We start from the raw sequence: 16,894 nt of genomic DNA, 5'->3' as shown, positions 1-16,894 counted from the left end.
CCGCACTGACTGGTGTGGCTCTGGAACAGTAGAGCCGCGTCCCCGGTCCCAGGAATGTGGGAGGGCTAGGCGGGCAGGGAGGGGGCGCTTCCTCCGGCCGCGGGAGGGGAGACGCTAGAGCGTGCACCGGGCCCGCCACCGCCCACTCCCCGCCCGCCGCCAGCTCGCTGGGGGGCGGGGGCCGCGGCGAGAGGGCGGCGAGGGGCCGCGGAGCACGGCAGCCGCCCGGCCCGCCCGGGCGGGAGGAAGCGATGAATATTCAGAGGGGGAGGGGAGGAGAGGGGGCCGAGCGCTCGGCGCGGCTCCCTGCAGCCCGAGCCGCATGACGCGCGGAGGAGGCAGAGGGAGCAGCCGGGGCCGCGGGAGCCGGGAGCCGGGCGCCACGCGCGGGGGGTGGGCGCCGCTCGCTCCGCCCCGCGAAGCCCCTGCGTGTCTAGGGCCGCGGCCGCTCCGCGCCAAGCGCGCTAGGCTCCGCCGTGTGGCCGCCGCCGCCGCCGCTGCCATGTCCCCGGGGAAGCCCGGGGCGGGCGGAGCGGGGACTAGGCGGACTGGCTGGCGGAGAAGGAGGCGGAGGCGGCGGCTGGAGGCGGAGACCAGGGCGCCCGGCTTCGGGCACACGGCGGGGCGCGTCCCGGGCACGTTCCAGGGCGCGCAGGGCATGAAGCCCGCGGCGCTGGAGACGCGGCCACCCCCGCGCTCGCCCGGGCTCCTCTGGGCGCTGCTGCTGTTGCTACGCCTGGGCCAGGTAAGCCCTTCGGGTGGGCCTGGGCGTGGGGTGGGAGGACGCGGGCCGGACTGGCATCCCCTGCACCTGCCCGTGTGTCACCCGCTCGAGAGAGGATTATCCGGTAAGGTGCTGTGGATCGCGGTGCTGGGAGCCTTCCTCTTGGAGGGGGCTGCTGGGGATCGGCCGGCCTCCCGCTCCCGCCACCCAGCCCCTTCCCCGGGTGCCGGGTGCCAGGGGGTGGGCGGGATCCTGGTCCCCCCCTCCAGGGTGTCCCCGCGGTGCACCGTAGACTCTCCGTGGAAGCCCCCGCGTGGGCTGCAGGCGGCAGTGGCCCGGCCTTTGCCGGAGCTGGTCACATCTGGCCAGCGCGGGCCCAGCTCGCGCGCCGGAGGCGGCCGGAGGGGGCGTGTTTGCGGAGGGCTGTGGATGCGGAGCAGGGCCGGCCTGGCCGAGCCGAGGCCGCCCTCCGACCTGGCTTGGAGGGGGTCCCAGGGCTTGGGCGGAAGGGCAGTAGCGGTGGCCCGGTGCTCGGGGACAGGGCCTGGCGCAGGGCAGTCGGGCGGTGGGCGAAGCGCGGGACCTCAGGGTGGAGGGCGCTGTTGGTAGGGAAAGTTCCCAGCCCTGCCAAGGTGGCCGCTCACAGGCGTCCCTGGAGGCTGCCGGCCTTGTTCTCATCATCACGCCCGAGATGGTGCTGGCTTTTCTAGGTGTGTACTCGTGCTTTGTGGGTGCTAGCTGACCCCCGCCCCTCCCAACCATTTTTTTTTTTTCTTGCTTCACTTTTTCGGAAATGTTGCGCCTCGAATATTGGATCTTTCCTTTCTGTGGGGCCGGGGATGTGATGCAGGGCAGTTGTGGGGGGATATTCCCATTTCGCAGATAGGGAACTAAGGGAGAGAAGCGAAAAAGTGGAATCACCCAGCGGGTGCTTCGGGAGCTGAGCAAGCGAGTTCTGCCTCACAGCCTTCTGGGAGCTGGCTGTGGTCTTGAACCCTGCAGCGGAAAGTGGCCTGGAGGATGCTCTTGTCTTGCTTTTTGCTAATGAAAATCTCACTTACTTTATAGAGACCAGCTCCAAGCAGACATTGAAACACAATTCAAGTCTTGGCTAGGGATGGAACCTGGCTTCAAGGGAAAACTTTGCATGCACACACGCAGGATTGTCTGAGAGGAAACATACGCACTTGGGCAGCAGAGCTGGCAGGCAGAAGGAGGGAGCCCGAAGCCTGGGGGCTGCCCTCACTCTCAGCAGGAGTCACTTCGAGTTTCCAGAGCAGGATTTGCACAGGTCTCAGGGAGGCCTGGAAGGTGGTGTGACCCCCAGCAAATAATTCTCTACTTGAGTAGGTGTGAGATGAATGCCAGTGTCTAATGAAGCATCAAGGTTGAATTTGCCTTTTTTTCCTCCTCCCATCTTCAGGAGGAAGCATCTGTAGAGTGGGGGTGGGGCCACACCGTGGCTTAGTAGGATTGTTTGTAGGGTTTCAGATGGACAGTGTCTGAGAGAATTTTGTAAACATCAGAAATCCACTTTTCAGATAATGCTTTGCCAGATGGAATTGACATTAAGGGTCAGTGTGTAAGTGTCGTCTTTATCCTGTCCCTGTAAGAAGTTCATGCACAGCAGTCTTTGAGGTTAAAGGAAAAGAACCGTTTGTTTCATACTTGAAGTCCCCCCAGCACCACCTTTCCCAGGAATTCACTATTAGAATAGGGTGGCTTCAGACCCATTGAGATTCGTTTGCCTCCCATGTACAGGGATAGCCCTGTCTTGATATTCTCTCTCTCTCTCTCTCTCTTCTTTCTCTCTCTCTCTCTCTCTTTTTTTTTTTGGTTTTTTGAGACAGGGTTTCTCTGTGCAGCTTTGCGCCTTTCCTGGAACTCACTCTGTAGTTCAGACTGGCCTCGAACTCACAGAGATCCACCTACCTCTGCCTCCTGAGTGCTGGGATTAAAGGCATGTGCCACCACCACCCGGCCTTGATATTCTCTTCTAAGAAAGTTTATACTATAGAAGCATTTGATCTACTTTCCCTTTAATTTAATTTGGTACACACACACACACACACACACACAAGTTGCAAGCTGTGCTTTGAATCAGCAGAAAGTATCTTGGGTGCATTTCTTTCTTGCTCAATCCTTCCTTGTGTTTCATTAGCGTGTTGCTGCTCTCCCCTTGCCTGGTGTTTGGTTATTTCCTTCCTCTGTAGTGTGTTCTGTGGAAACCCAAGAGTACTGGCTGCACAGTCTTTGGATTTATTACAAAATAGGAAATGTAAAAGGTTTTGTGAAGAAATATCTTCAAAAGCTCACATTCAGCAGTTTCATTCTGATAATAAGGATTACAGGGAATCGGTACCCCACCCTGGCTGTGTGTGTGTGTGTGTGTTGGTGTGTGTGTGTCTGGAACCCAGGGTGGGGAATATGCTGCAGATGTGTTCTACCACTGAGTTACATTTTCAGTTTCAAATCAATGCCCTTTAGAACTGACTCAAAGATAGTTTCGGGGGCTTGGAGGGTGAGTCATTGAGTAAGAGATCTTGCTGCACACACCTCAGGACTTGAGTTCAAACCCCTAGTGCTCACACATACTGTGGATCATGGTCGTGTGTGCCTGGAACCCTCACACTGGGGAGAGTGGAGATGAGAAGATCGCTGGGCCTTGTTGGCTACCAGGCTCCTCTAGATTGTGTACGAGACCCTGTCTGAAAGGAATAAGGTGGACTGACAGATCAGAAGGCTCATTGTCCTCTGCCTTAGTGTGAGCACAGGTGTCTGCATTCGCGCGCGAGCGTGCGCGCGCGCGCGTGCGCATGTGTGTGTGTGTTTTGCCCTGATTGACATATTTGCAGTTCTCCTCAATCCCCATTTTTTTTAAAAGAAAAAAAGATAATTTCTTTTTTTTTTTTTTTGAGACAAGGTTTCTTTATGTATCCAGCCTTCTCTGGTAGAACTCATTGTATAGACCAGGTTGTCCTTGAACTCACAGAAATCTACCTGCCTCTGCCTCTCTAGCTTTGAGATTAAAGTTGTGCATTACCATGCTTGGTTTTGAAGGCAGCTCAAACTTGTCGTACTTAGTAGATGAGGATATTGGAGTCGGGAGATGGGCTGAAGTTACTTGGCAAAGGTAAGAGTATAAAAAAGCCCAGAGTGGAACTTGAGTGACAACCTGTGCCTAGCATTTTTGGCTGTGTTTTCTCTGTGGGTACAGTGCTGTGTTACTGTGTATGCCGCAGACTGCTTACAAATTGCGTTTAAAAGTCAATTAGACCCGGCTCTCGACTCTCTCCAGCTCCAGGGGCTCTGACCTTCTCTTTTGATCTCCACAGGCACCCACCCATACGTGGCAGACAGTCACATAGTTAGACACACATACACATAAATAAAATAAAAATAATGAATCTTTTAAAAGTCAGATTGAGATATTTTTGAAATTTATTTGTGTAGGAAATAAGAGGGATATATTTGATGGCCTCCCTAATAATTGATTGGTTTTATGAAGCTTCTTTATTAAAATGGGAAAAGAGAGGTCACAGAAAAGACCCAGCTCTGTTTGGACACTAATGAGGACAGGGTGTGGAAACTGGAGAACTGAGATACCGGAAGGCTCAGGACTTAGTAGGCCCGGAAAAGCCATTTTTGAAACTGGCATCTCACTCCCTCTCTCCAAGACAGGAAGAGCAGTCCGAGATGACTCTAGGCGAGGACTTTCATGGTTATGCTGTCTTAACCGACCCTTTCTGGGTACATTTTTACACACTAGTTTTGGTTTTTGTATGTGTTAGGCAATGTGGCAAAGTGAGCTCTCCTTCCCCTCTTGAGACATTTAGCTCTGCTTGACCCAGTCTGCTTTAAAATACTAGCAGCAGTAGTAATAGTAATAATTAATAATAATGGAAACAAAACAACCGGTGGCCTCTTGGTTGGTCTTCCAGGGTTCGCTTTTTGCTTTGTTTTGTTTTCTTGCTTCCTGGTGGATGATAAGTTTGTATCTTTATGTATCATGGCTAATCCATCAGCTTGATTACTTTCCTGCTTGAACCAGAGTACACACACTAAATATTTTGGCTCCTCTAATAACTGCTTTTTAAATTCTCCCAGGAGTGACTTTATTTTTGTTTTGCTTCAGAACAACAAAGGAAAACCCAATGGTTCTGTTTTGTTTGCAGACAGTTTAAGAAAACAGAGCAAATTGGTTTATGGTTAGTCTGTGACTTTGGGCTAACTTCAAGTTCAGGCCCAGGACAAAGATGACCAGGAATAACCATGCTTTTCTGAGCAGAGAGAATCCTGGCTCCGGAGTGAGCAATTTTGGTCAGCAAAGAGGTTATTTAGCTCCTAAAAGTAATGCTTGAGGCTGAGGCCGAGTTGCTGGATGGCTGTAGCCTGCCTTTTGCCAGTGCATCATAAGTAATTACTTCTTAGTTCATTCACTTCTTGGCCAGGGGAATTATTTTGAGTGCCGGATAAGATGCAATTTTCTGTGTATTTCTTTTCTAACATCATGCCACTGATAATATTGTAATTAATAGGTAGCATTAGGTGTGGCAGGTACTGTGTTAGGGCTTTTAATGCTTTATTGCATTTGACCATTGGGGAAGTCCTGGTGGGAGTTGCTGCTCACGTTCTCATTCTATTGGGAGAAAACAAGTTCGCAACCCCTGAGAGCCTTAAGTATAGAGCCAGGTCTCCACTGCCTCAGTTTACTGTCCTGTGCTGGAGAAGGTTTTCAGTGTGTAACGGCACTGATGCCGGACTTCTGAGGTGAGAGCCGCTAGGGCTGATGTGGTTTTGGATTCTTTGTGTCCCAAATCATGTCGAATTAACACCTTCAGGAAATGCTTGGCTACTTATGTTTCTTTGGAGCCCGGGTTTGTATACAGAGGCACACCTGCCTTGGTGTGGACAGACTGAAAGGGGAGAGTCGGACAGACTGAAAGGGGAGAGTCTGAGTGTGAGTTTTGCTCTGTCACTCAGTAGCTCCATGAACAGCAGGCAAGCCAGTCACCCTCTGTGACTCTTCATTTCCTTATCTGGGAAATGGAACTAATGCTTCCGGCTTAGCTGGGTGGTGGAGGGATCAAAGAAGATAGAAGGACAGACTCAAGTCAAACCTAAAGCCTGGTCCGTTTGCTGGCAGTGGCTGCTGCTGTTCCTGGGGGGGACTGCAGGGTGGGAAGGGAAGAAACGGGGCCTCAAGTCAGTTTCTAGAACAAATATTTGTCAAATGTTTCTCAAGAAGTTTTTTTTTTTTTTTTAATACGTTAGGAATTATTTTAATTAGTGAAACAGTATCTGTAAATTGTATCAAGCCCATGTTTCTAGGCAGACTAGGCTGCATATAGGGTCATGATAAGGAAATTGGTTTAAATATAATAGTGAATCGGAGGAAGCCATCTGAGTAAATGATCATGTAAGTATGAGGTGTTTTTTTGTGAAACTACACTGGTGATAAATGCCTAATTTGGGGGCCAGTCCCTGAGTAAGGTGACCCTGGGGAAGAAGACCCTGCTGTCTTATGGGCTGTGAAGGTGGGAAATGATTGAGCTTCACACCAGCTGTCTAGTCACAGTGATGTTGGCCTCGAGTGTCGTCCCCTGTTAACCCTTTAGAGAAAGAGCTGGCGCTGGATGTGCCAGGGAGGGAATGGCGAAGAGGGGCAGAGGGTCCCTGGGTGGAGACCCCTAGAAGTGTCAGGAATCTCTGGCCAGCAAAGTCCACAGCGGGTTTCTCCCCGTCTGGTAGGGCTGGCTTTCCAGTGGCTTTTCTGGTGACCCCTCAGAGGACAGGAGCTGTAGGAAACTTGTTATTACTTCCTTATTAGTGACAGCTGTAGCCATCCCATTGTCTCAGCATTTCCATGGCATGGAAATGCCTGGGTTGGAGGTGGGGGGGACGAGACCAGCAGTGCAGCTCCCACAGAAGCTCTAATTTTAGCCATGCAAATAATTTTCAGTTCCACTTTTCCTTCTTCCTGTTAGAGGGAAGCTGTGCCCTGCTGCTGTTTCGGAGGCTTGGGCAGACAATGCCCTGATTATGTGACAAACTAGCTGCTTCTCCAGGGCAGGAGCGGGGCGCTTGTTTTTCTGGGTAGATGTGCCAGGGGCCAGCGCAGGATCATTGCGTGCCTTCTGAATAACTGAGCGAGGTATTAAAAGTTAGCACCAGCACGGACCTTAGAGCAGTCTTCTTTGTTGGTGGCGGGTAACAAGACCCTTAGTAGAAGGGAAGAATCTTTTTCCCAAAGGAATGAATACATGTGGAATTTGGCGTCAAGTTTGAGGAGTTTTGTAGGTCATTTAGTAGGCACTTTTTAGTTTTTTCTTGTATTTGAAACAGGATGGCCTTAAACTTGGGCTTCTCTGGGTGCAGTCTCCTTAGTGAGGTTTACAGGTGCATGCCACCATGCCCAGACTTTTGTTTTCTTATTCTGGTTTTCGAATAGGGTCTTGCAGTGCAGTGTAGCCTTTGTTAGCCTGTGATTCACTGTGGATGCCAGGCTGGCCCCGAACTCATAAAGATCTACCTGCCTCTGCCTCCCTAGTGCTGGCATTAAAGGCTGTACCATCTAGCCTTGCCATACCCAGCTTTTAATGAACTCTTCAGAGTAGATTTTCCCCTCCCCCTTTTTGTGGTATTGGGGTTGGAACCCAGGGCTTCTCATGCATTGAGCAAGCACTCTCCACTGAGTTACATCTCTAGCCCCTGGACTCTTAAAATTAAATCACCTCTGAAGCCCAGGTCAAAAACCCTCCAGTGTAAACGTGTGTACAGTAGACCTTCCATATCTGTAGTCTTTCTGAGGTTTCAGTTACCTGTGCTCAACTGAGGCTAGAAATAGTAAATAGAGTATTTTGAGAGAGCAACCACATTCACATAATTTTTGTTAGAATGTATTGTTATAACTTTCTATTTTTTTATTAGTTTATTGTTGCTAATATCTCACTACATCTAATTTATAAATCCGATTTTATCATAGGTATGTTAGATAGGAAAGAACAGTATATATAATACATGTGGAGGCCAGTGCCATCTGTGGTTTGAGGCATCCACTGGGAGTCTTGGAATGTGGGAACCACTGTAAGCTTAGAAAACTATCAGTCCTTTTCAAAGATGGATTTTTTTTTTTTTTGGAGGTGGGGTCTCACTATGTAGCTCACAGATATGCCCCTGCCTTAGCTTCTGAAGTGCTGAATTTAAAGGTGTGCACTACATGCCTGGCCAAAGATGAATATTCTTGCAGGAAGAAAGTGGTTTCTTGTGATGAACAAGGTGTAGAGAGGCGGATTGATCAGAAGGTCTTCATCCTCAGCCATATAGTGAGTTTGGGACTGGCCGAACTACATACATGACGTGTCTCCTTCAGACTTCCAGAAATTGTTTCACGGGCTGGAGATGTAGCTTGGTGCTAGGGTATTTGCCTAACACCCCAGGTCCCTGGGGTTGATCCCCAGCATGTCTCTATAAATACTGCATTTTTATTTATGTGTGTTTGTGTGTTTCAGAGAGAGAGAGAGAGAGAACACTAGTTAACAAGGTGTGTGTGTGTGTGTGTGTGTGTGTGTGTGTGAGTGTGTGTGTGTGGTGTACCATGGAGCATGTGTGGCAGTCAGAGGACAAATTATGAGAGTTGGTTCTCTCCCTCTGTCGTGTGAGTCCTGAGGCTCAAACTCACGTCATCAGGCTTGGCGGCAAGTGCCTTTACTTACTGAGCCATCTTGCTGGCCCATAGAAGCCACTTACAGGCATATTATGTACGTGTCATGCTCTGTACTTAGCCTTTTAAATTTGCCATTTTTGTACCTGTATAAACCCATTCTCCTGACTGACTGCCGGGATTCCAGACATATGGGCCCTCTGTGTTAGTAACCCTTTCCCTTTCACCGATAGTTCCTCCTGGAATGACCCTGGCGTTTATTTCTTGTAACAGGCACAGTAGAACACAACGGGTTAAGAATCATGGAAGCATGAGGAGGTTGTTACGGAAGCTGCAGAGGTGGTAGGTAGTTTAGTGTGGTCCACTGGTACAGTTCTGGTCCCAGGATTGCTGAGTTGGAAGAAGCAGGTGTTCATGTAAAACTCCCGAGCTGTTGAATGGATTTCTGATCTGTTGCTCAGTTGGACCCACATGTGTGAGTTTGAAGAGGCCTGTTTCTCCATACCCTTGCCTGGGTTGAGGATTGTTAAACTTCTAAGTATGCCTATGTCTGGGAGGTGAAAATTTTTGTCACGAAAATTATTTGTATCTTTAATTTTCAGCTAGTTGAATATCTTTTCCTGGGTTTGAGGGTCATTTAATTGTTGTTGTTGTTAGCTCTCAATTCAATTAAAAAAGAAGTTCTTTTTGGGGAGATGGTAAATACTTGGCATGCTAGCATGAGCACCTGAGGAGTTTGGATCCCTGGTATCTGTGTAAAAGCCTCTCATAGATGTCTGTGGCCCTGTTGCTAGGGCAGAGGGCAGGGTGGAGGCAGGTGGATGCACCCATGCATCCATGTACCCATGCACACGTGCACCCATATACTTATGCACACATCCACCCACATGCACACACATATGCACACACATCAGCAATTGTCTTTTTGTTATTACTTTGTTTGTGTTCTTTGAAAATTAGGGGAATGAGTTTTTACACTGTCATTCCTGTTACAGACCAGCTTTTCCCTGATGGTTTTAGGTGCAGCCCCTACTCCTTGCACCTCAGATCATAAGAAAGCCTAGAACTTGGAGCCAGCCTGCTTCATTGGAGTCCTGACTATGGCACCTAACTAGCTGTGTGCTCCTGGGCAAGTGCTCTGACCTTCTGACCCCTGATGTTCATATCTCTACAGTACTGGTAATAGTGATGCTTTTTACTCAGGGCCATTGTGTGAGTTAAGTGAGATCACAGTCTGTCTTGTAAATGGATAGAATTAGAAGAAGCATACTTTACAAAATACTGAGGTGCTTACTTAAAGATTCTAAAGTTAAAGGAAGCATCATAATGATGGGACAAATTTATGCTATAGAATCTCTTAAATCACATTTAAGGGATTAAATCCAGCTGGGTGGATTTAAAGGCACACGCCTTTAATCCCAGCACTGGGAAGGCAGAGGCAGGTGGATCTCTGTGAGTTTGAGGCCAGCCTGGTCATGGAGTGAGTTCCAGGACAGCCAGGGCTACAGAAAAAAAAAACAAAAAACAAAAAAAACCCCTGTCTCCAAAAATAAAACAAAGCAACAACAAAAAGAGATTAAATCTATCATAGATTGTGTGCCTTCTGTGCATATTCTTGTCTCCCCCACCCCATGAATGTATTAAAATGTGAAATGTGGAGTAGTGGAGCTTGATAGCAACATTTAAATTATATTTCTCTTTTGATAAGTATGTATATTTGAATTAATATGGGGTAAGTGACCATGGGATATGATTAAGGAATGGCCAATATGATCCTAGCCCAAAAAAGGAGCAGAGGGATATTATGTCCATTAAAATAAACAGGATTCTTTTAGTCTTGGGTTGAGCATTTTTCTTCTTCATCTTGTGGCTGGGCCAGCTCCGGCTGGGCCCACCTCCTGTCACTGGCTACATTTTTTGTAGAGTCAAAGGGAGTTATTTTAAGCGACCAATGAAAAGTGTAAAGGCATAATCCTTGGCTTTGACTGCTGGGAGATGGGTGGCTGTGACAGTCGGCTCCGACTGTGCCACCTGTTTCCACAGAGGCAGCCAGGGTACGGTGCATTTCCTGTTGCCCGCCGAGGAGCCGTCACTGTGCCATGGGGTCTTCTGAGCAGACTGCTGGCAGTCCTGTGTGCAGACTCCTTAGGGTATTGAGGGAGCTGCTGCCCAGAGCTCGGTTCACAGACTTTGGAATCAGCTTCACTCTCCCTTCTAGCCGCGTGACACTGGGCTGTCTCCTCTATGGGGCCATTCCCGTTCAGACCACCTCTCAGCATCTCTTTGAGTTTGCTGCTGTTACTCAGGGTGTGTGTGTGTGTGTGTGTGTGTGTGTGTGTGTGTGAGAGAGAGAGAGAGAGAGAGAGAGAGAGAGAGAGAGAGAGAGAGAGAGAGATTTGAATCTAATGCCTTCCAGAACATGTATAGTGAAGTTTTAAAAACCCAAGACAGGCTCAGCACTTGGAGGCAGAGGCAGGCCAATCTCTGTGACCTCAGGGCCAACCTGGTCTACATAGTGAGCTAACCAGGGCTTCCTTAGATCCTGTCTGCACAAATCATAAGGAAACAAAAGGAAAGGCCTGGTGATGTACTTCAGTGGTAGAACTTGCCCTAGGTCTAACTCCCAGCATGGGGGTGGAAAAAAGACATCATTTGTCAAGCCCAGTGGCTCATACCTGGAAACTGAGTCAGGAATACTGCCGGGGGAGAGTTCAGTGTCAGCCTGGGCTACAGAGTGAGACGGAGCCCCAGTGCTCCTACCCCTAAAAGGAGAGAAGGAAAACCAAAGGCAGTGTATTCAAACCTAGATATAAAAATAAATTTAATGAGTTTCAACCAGCTCTAAGAACGATAGAAGAGAAAATATTTGAGTTCACTGGTAAGCACTGCACTGTGAAGCTGCTGCAGCAAATGGTTGAGAGCGCGCACACACACACACACACACACACACACATACACACACGTACACACACAAGTGTATGTATTGCTTGTAAAGTATTTTTTTAACTATCGTGTGTATTGCTTATAAAGTATTTTTTTTTTTAACTATCAATTCAGTTGTTGCCCCCCAAAATTCCAGACTTCCAAACCCAGCTCTCAGCGTGTGAACTGTGGGAGGTGCTCTGTGGGGGAAGGAGGCAGACAGCGTTTCCATCGACAGTGAAAAGCTCATTTGCTCGAATCATTGTGTCATGTCACGCCAGAAGCCATCATGTGGCTGGGGCAGGAAGGCCTCAGTTTTAGAGAGGGGCTTGGGCAGGCACAGGCTTGTGAGTCCCAGTGAGGCCTGCGTTCGAGGGCTGCCAGAGGATCTTGGTGGAAGAAACCAGGGGTCAGTGCTTAGCATTTTGGCAACTGTGTGTGGTAGACAGCTCCAGTGACTACCTGCTTCATTGGTTTAGATTTTATTTTGAATACCAAGGATCAAATCCAGGGCCTCACACATGCTGGGCAAGGGCTGGAACTGAACAGTATCTCAGCCTTGGGTATTTTAAATGAGAACCTGTAACCAGCACAGGGTGGTTGAAGCCCTGGGAAGCCACCAACATCCACCGAGTCATTGTGCCTCAGCCCAGAACTGATTTGCATGGGGCTGGGCCACACCTATCTAAGTGTCTGGTGTCTGTTAGTTCGAACCCTGCTTCCCCAGTTCATTCCGTTCACATGCCAGGGCATTTATTCTTATATTTTAAATTTTTATTATTTTTAATTTAAAAATTTAATTTTTGCCTCATATGCATGGGTGTTTTGCTTGCATGTGTGTCTGTGCATCACATGCATGCCTGCGGAGGCCAGCTGTGGGTGTTGGGTCCCCTGGAACTGGAGTTATGGATGGTTGTGAGCCACCATGTGGGTGATGGGAATCAAACCCAGGTCCTCTGCAAGAGCAGTCAGTGCTCTTGACTGCTGAGCCAGCTCTCCAACGCCTGTGTTTTTATTTTTATTTTTTAAATCAGAATATAATAGGTACCTTTATGATATTTTTTTTTGTGGTCCTTATCCCAGTTCATTTTTAAAATTATAATTAATTAATGCAGTAAATAAAAAAGCAAAATCACCCACAGCCTCTGCTCTCCCCACGTTACCTCCAGCCTGGCTCTGCAGGGCAAGCTTTGTGTTTCCAGTGTGCAACCTGTTTTACTCAGATGGGGTAACCTCCTACGCATCATGTGTTGTGACTTAGGCCTTTCACTTACTTTTTTTTAAAGAAATTTTTTATTTTAAACAATTGGAGCAGATGTCCCCCTTGGGGTATCCCATGAAGCCACAAGGCAAACACAAAAGTTTCTTCCGGAAGAGCCACTGCTCTGTGGAAAGTATTTTGGAAGTCTTGTGAAAACAAACATGGACATATTAGAGGGTAGATACCAAATTTATGTCAGTGTGTGTGTGTGTGTGTGTGTGTGTGTGTGTGTGTGTGCAAGAGACAGCAAAGACATGCTTACCCTGCTGACCCTTAGGGACAAGTTCACTGCTGTTCCTCAGGGTGCTTTGGGCGAGCTTATGAAGTATGGATGCTCCTTGGCAGGGAACAGTCTTCTTGTGGTTGCCTTAGTGATTGCGTCCCATTTCATTATCTACTCAGTCCCTATGATAGGGTCTCCCATTGGTTCTTGAGTACTCTTTGCCATGCTGAACATTACTCCGATACGCAGACCTCTGATGCTGGTCTTAGGATAACCTGAAATAATTGAACCAGGCAGTCATCACATATCATATCTAACATTGTCAGCACTCTGTACATGTTGGCTCATTTAATCCTTTCATGCAGGCACAGAGTGAGAAACTGAGGCTCACACCTCCACTGTGAGCTTCTTTTAGGGTACCGAGGTGAGGTGGGCAGGACATCTCTCCAGGCTAGGGCATGTCTGAGTCTCCCGGGAGGACAGCTGGGTTTAATGGTCATCCTCACAGGTGGATGATGAATTCGTGGTCAGTGCTCTAAGCACCTGACACGAGAGACATGCTTCCCCAAACCACAGAAGACCAGAGTATCTTTGCTGTGGATTTTAGATCTTGGAGCTAGAAGGGGGTAAAGGCTGTCTGACGTTTTGGGGCCTTGGTGCTGATCAATCAAATGAAGGCTGTAGTGGCCTTGTGTACGGCTCCCGGGCTTCCTGTTGTGAGTGAACTTGGGTTTTACAGAGCTTGAATGTCGACACAGATGACAGGACTTCAGGATGTCCCAGAGGCACATGGGAAGAGCTTCAGTGCTGACAGCAGCATGGATCCAGGTGCAGGTTTTTCACTCGTAGCCATGTGACCTTGCCATTCGCCCAAGTACTGTAACCCCCGGAACGTGTGACTTCATTTGGAAATGTCAGGAAGTGCCAGGCCACGGAGACTCGCGTCAAATGAGAGGAGTGTTCATGGCACCTTCTTCAGATCATGGTGCTTGGGCAGGGTCTTATATCCTTACCCCTCCTTACTGGGTGTTGACAACACCTAGGGCCGCTGCGTGACACAGACTTGCTGAGGGTTGTCCTGCACCCAAGGTGTGTTCTGCAACTTCTACCAGCCTTAACCCTTGATAGCAGGGAGACCACCAGATCCTGCTGCGTGGGGAGCAAGCGTTGGGAGATTGCCGGGGGCAGGGGCTGGGGAGTAATGAGAGATCTTATTGGACATGACATGTTGGGGCTGGGAGAGACTCAGACCCTCTGTCTCCATCTGACCACAAGGTCTATCTCCAGCCTTTGACTTCTTCAGGAAGAGGCACATGGGATGTTAGCCTTGGATTTTCTTTTGCTTTTGATTTTCTTTGGCGCCTGGCAGGCAGGCTTTGTCCTTGCTCGGCCCTGTGGTTGAGGTGGGTGACAGTGGCTTCTTTTCCTTCAGCTCTGATCTCCTTAATCTCAGCACCATTACCGTTTGGGGCTGGGCAGCTTGTTCCAGAAGGCTGTCCTGTGCAGGTCGGATATAGGATGTGGCATTTCAGGCCTTCTGGATGCTGGCCATGTCACTTAGTTGTGACAGCTAACAGCGAATGTTCTTAGAGGTTATTGACAATGTCTGCTGAGGAGGGAGGGACCACCCTGGTAGAGAACTGTGTTCTCTATAACCGTTCTGAAGTCCCGGTAAGATGGACCTGTTGGGGAACATTTCTCCATTGCAGTAAGATCAACTTGCATTCCCTCCAGCAGGACAGTAGCCTAACTAGCAAGAATTTATACGTGGGGCGTCCCCTTTGGACCCGGCTCCCTCAGGTGAACGTCCTTTAGTGTGAGTCCGGCTCAGGAGTCTTGGCACTTGGTGTCGGGACGCCTCTGCTCCATTTTCCCTTGTCGTCCCAGCCTCAGTTTCTTCCTCTGCCAAGTGGAGATGGCTGATACTTCAGCTGCCTTGCTTGGGATGGGACAGGAAGCCTGTGTTAATGTGATAGGACACTCTTGAGCTCTGCTGTGGGCAGGTGGGGGGGAAGGGGAGGCCCGCAGTTACCGGGAGCTGTGAGGTCAGACGTGCCAAGTTCCACACAGGAGGTAGGCCCTGTGGAAGGGAGATCCCATTACAGAGAGGTTCACTGCCAAGTTCTCCCTCCGTCAGCTCCCTGTTCAGCGGTTAGTGTTTAGGGGCCTCAAGGCATACAGTAGGAGAGACTGCTTTCAGAGCCTGTGACCCTGGAGGATGGCAGGCATGTGGCAGGAACGAGAGACCCACTTAAAATGTGCTGCCTGCCTGCCACTGACGCTGGATTGGCTTTCTGAAGACTCGGTGTTCCCATGATTGATCGGGATCCAAAAGAGACCTCCCAGCTCAGCACTGGACACCCTTGATCAGGACACTACCCAGATTCCAGAAGGTCATTCTGTGTTATCCACCCAACTGCCATGGGCTGTGCTGGCCTCTTCCTTCTCTTTATGGTTAGCACGTCCATTTTCGAGATGAGGTGCCCAGAGGCAAAGGAACTGGCCCAGGGCCAGCTGTAAGGCTCTTGTGTAATCTCACTTCTATTATGTACTTATCAACAGCAACTTAGCTATCAAAGCCTCAATTTTCTCACAGGCCAAATGGGGCTAATAAACACCTCAGAGGATTGTGATCTAGATTTCATGCGAAAATGTGTGTGAGCCCCTAGCATACAGAAAAGCTCTCCATAAATGTCAGCTGCTCCCACTGTTATTGTTTTAAATACCAGCGATAGCACAGGCACCTGCTTTGATGAGGTTTTCCAGGAACACAGTAAGGCTTTGCCCCGGCCTAATCCTGTGTTCTATCTCAGGCCCAGTCAGTAAATGTTGGAGGTGCAGCTGCCAAGGGTGGTGGGGTGGGGGTGGGTAAAGTGGAAAGGACAAAGAGCCCACGATTCAGGAAATCAGGCAAAGCCTGCCCTCCGGGATAGAACATGTGATCTCATGGTCTGATCGGCCTTGCAGAGGCTGAGCTCATTGCCAGGCAAGTGGGTAGTTAATGATTGCTAGTCAAAGAATGTCTGCGTTGGAAAAAACCTTGGGAACATGAAGCTAGGGAAAGCAGATGGTTCCTAGTTTGTGTTCATCTTGAAACAGTTGATGGTGATAGCTTGACCTCGCAATAGAAGGGATTCTTAGACTCTGGGCTTTCTCGATTCAGTATAAGAGAATGCTGGGATTGATTAGTTATATCTCTCATTGTCTCAAGGAAGGCAAAGGGTGGCCTTCCTATTTGTTGAATTTGGTTATAGTTGATGTCTAAGACTTGCTCTCTAGACAGTCACCCACCAAATCATAAAACTGTAACTACTTTATTTTTTTAAGGAATTGTATAAGAATGTCCGGTTTATGCTGGGCATAGTGGCTTGTGCCTGTAATTCCAGGACTTGTAAAGTTGAGGCAGGAGAATTTTGACTTTGTGGCTAATCTGGGTAATTAATAAAGATGAGAAAATGAAGCAGGATAATGAGATAGAGGGACCTGAGTGGCAAGGAACCAGGAGATCTAAAGAAGAACACTGCAGCGTGAGACAGGCCCTGAGGGAGAGGGGGCAATTCAGCCACAACTGAGCAGGTGACAGAAGTCATGAAGGGTCAGGGTTGAGATGGGGCTGGCAGGGAGGTGTGGCTGGTCATTAGGATCAGAAGAAGTTCTTGGCGCTGTCCAGATCTGTATTAAGAGCAGTGTGAAGCCACGGAAAACCCTAAGAAGGGGAATAACACAACTCAGTTCATGTGATACATGTAGAAGGGTAGGTGGGAGCAGTGGAGGGGAAGGACTAAGGCCTAGCACCTGGTAAATGTGTGATGTTCTAGTCCTGCGTCTCCCAAGTGGTCCTTCTTTGCCAATAGTGCTGTGTAGCTCTGGACAGCCATGCTCCTGTCCGAGCCTTGTTTCTGAAAGAGGTTTGGCCTCCATGACTCTTAGTCCTGCTACATATTAATATCACATGAGTTTGGAAAACCCACATACCCAGATTCACTTGGTCTTATATAGGACATCAAGATGGAACCTTCTGGAGGCCTCCACATGTAGCCATAGTTGAGAAGGGCCCACCAAAAAGGGCTGAAGTCTTGTCCACGAAGTAGTAGAATTATA

General features: G+C 48.9%; 1 protein-coding gene across 1 annotated transcript in view; it reads left to right on the top strand.

Annotated features, from left to right (window-relative positions):
- The first annotated feature begins 333 nt into the window (after window positions 1–333).
- Ptprj (protein tyrosine phosphatase receptor type J) overlaps window positions 334–16,894 on the top strand; it is a 155,167-nt gene continuing 138,606 nt past the window's right edge. Inside the window, 1 exon segment of the mRNA XM_028859403.2 lies at window positions 334–745. Within this exon segment, the coding sequence (XP_028715236.2) occupies window positions 503–745 (243 nt within the window). The 5' untranslated portion in view covers window positions 334–502.

Source organism: Peromyscus leucopus, chromosome 4 (genome assembly GCF_004664715.2).
Source record: "Peromyscus leucopus breed LL Stock chromosome 4, UCI_PerLeu_2.1, whole genome shotgun sequence".
NCBI lineage: Eukaryota > Metazoa > Chordata > Mammalia > Rodentia > Cricetidae > Peromyscus > Peromyscus leucopus.
Note: the sequence above shows the minus strand (reverse complement) of the source record. Positions and strands in the feature narration are given on the sequence as shown.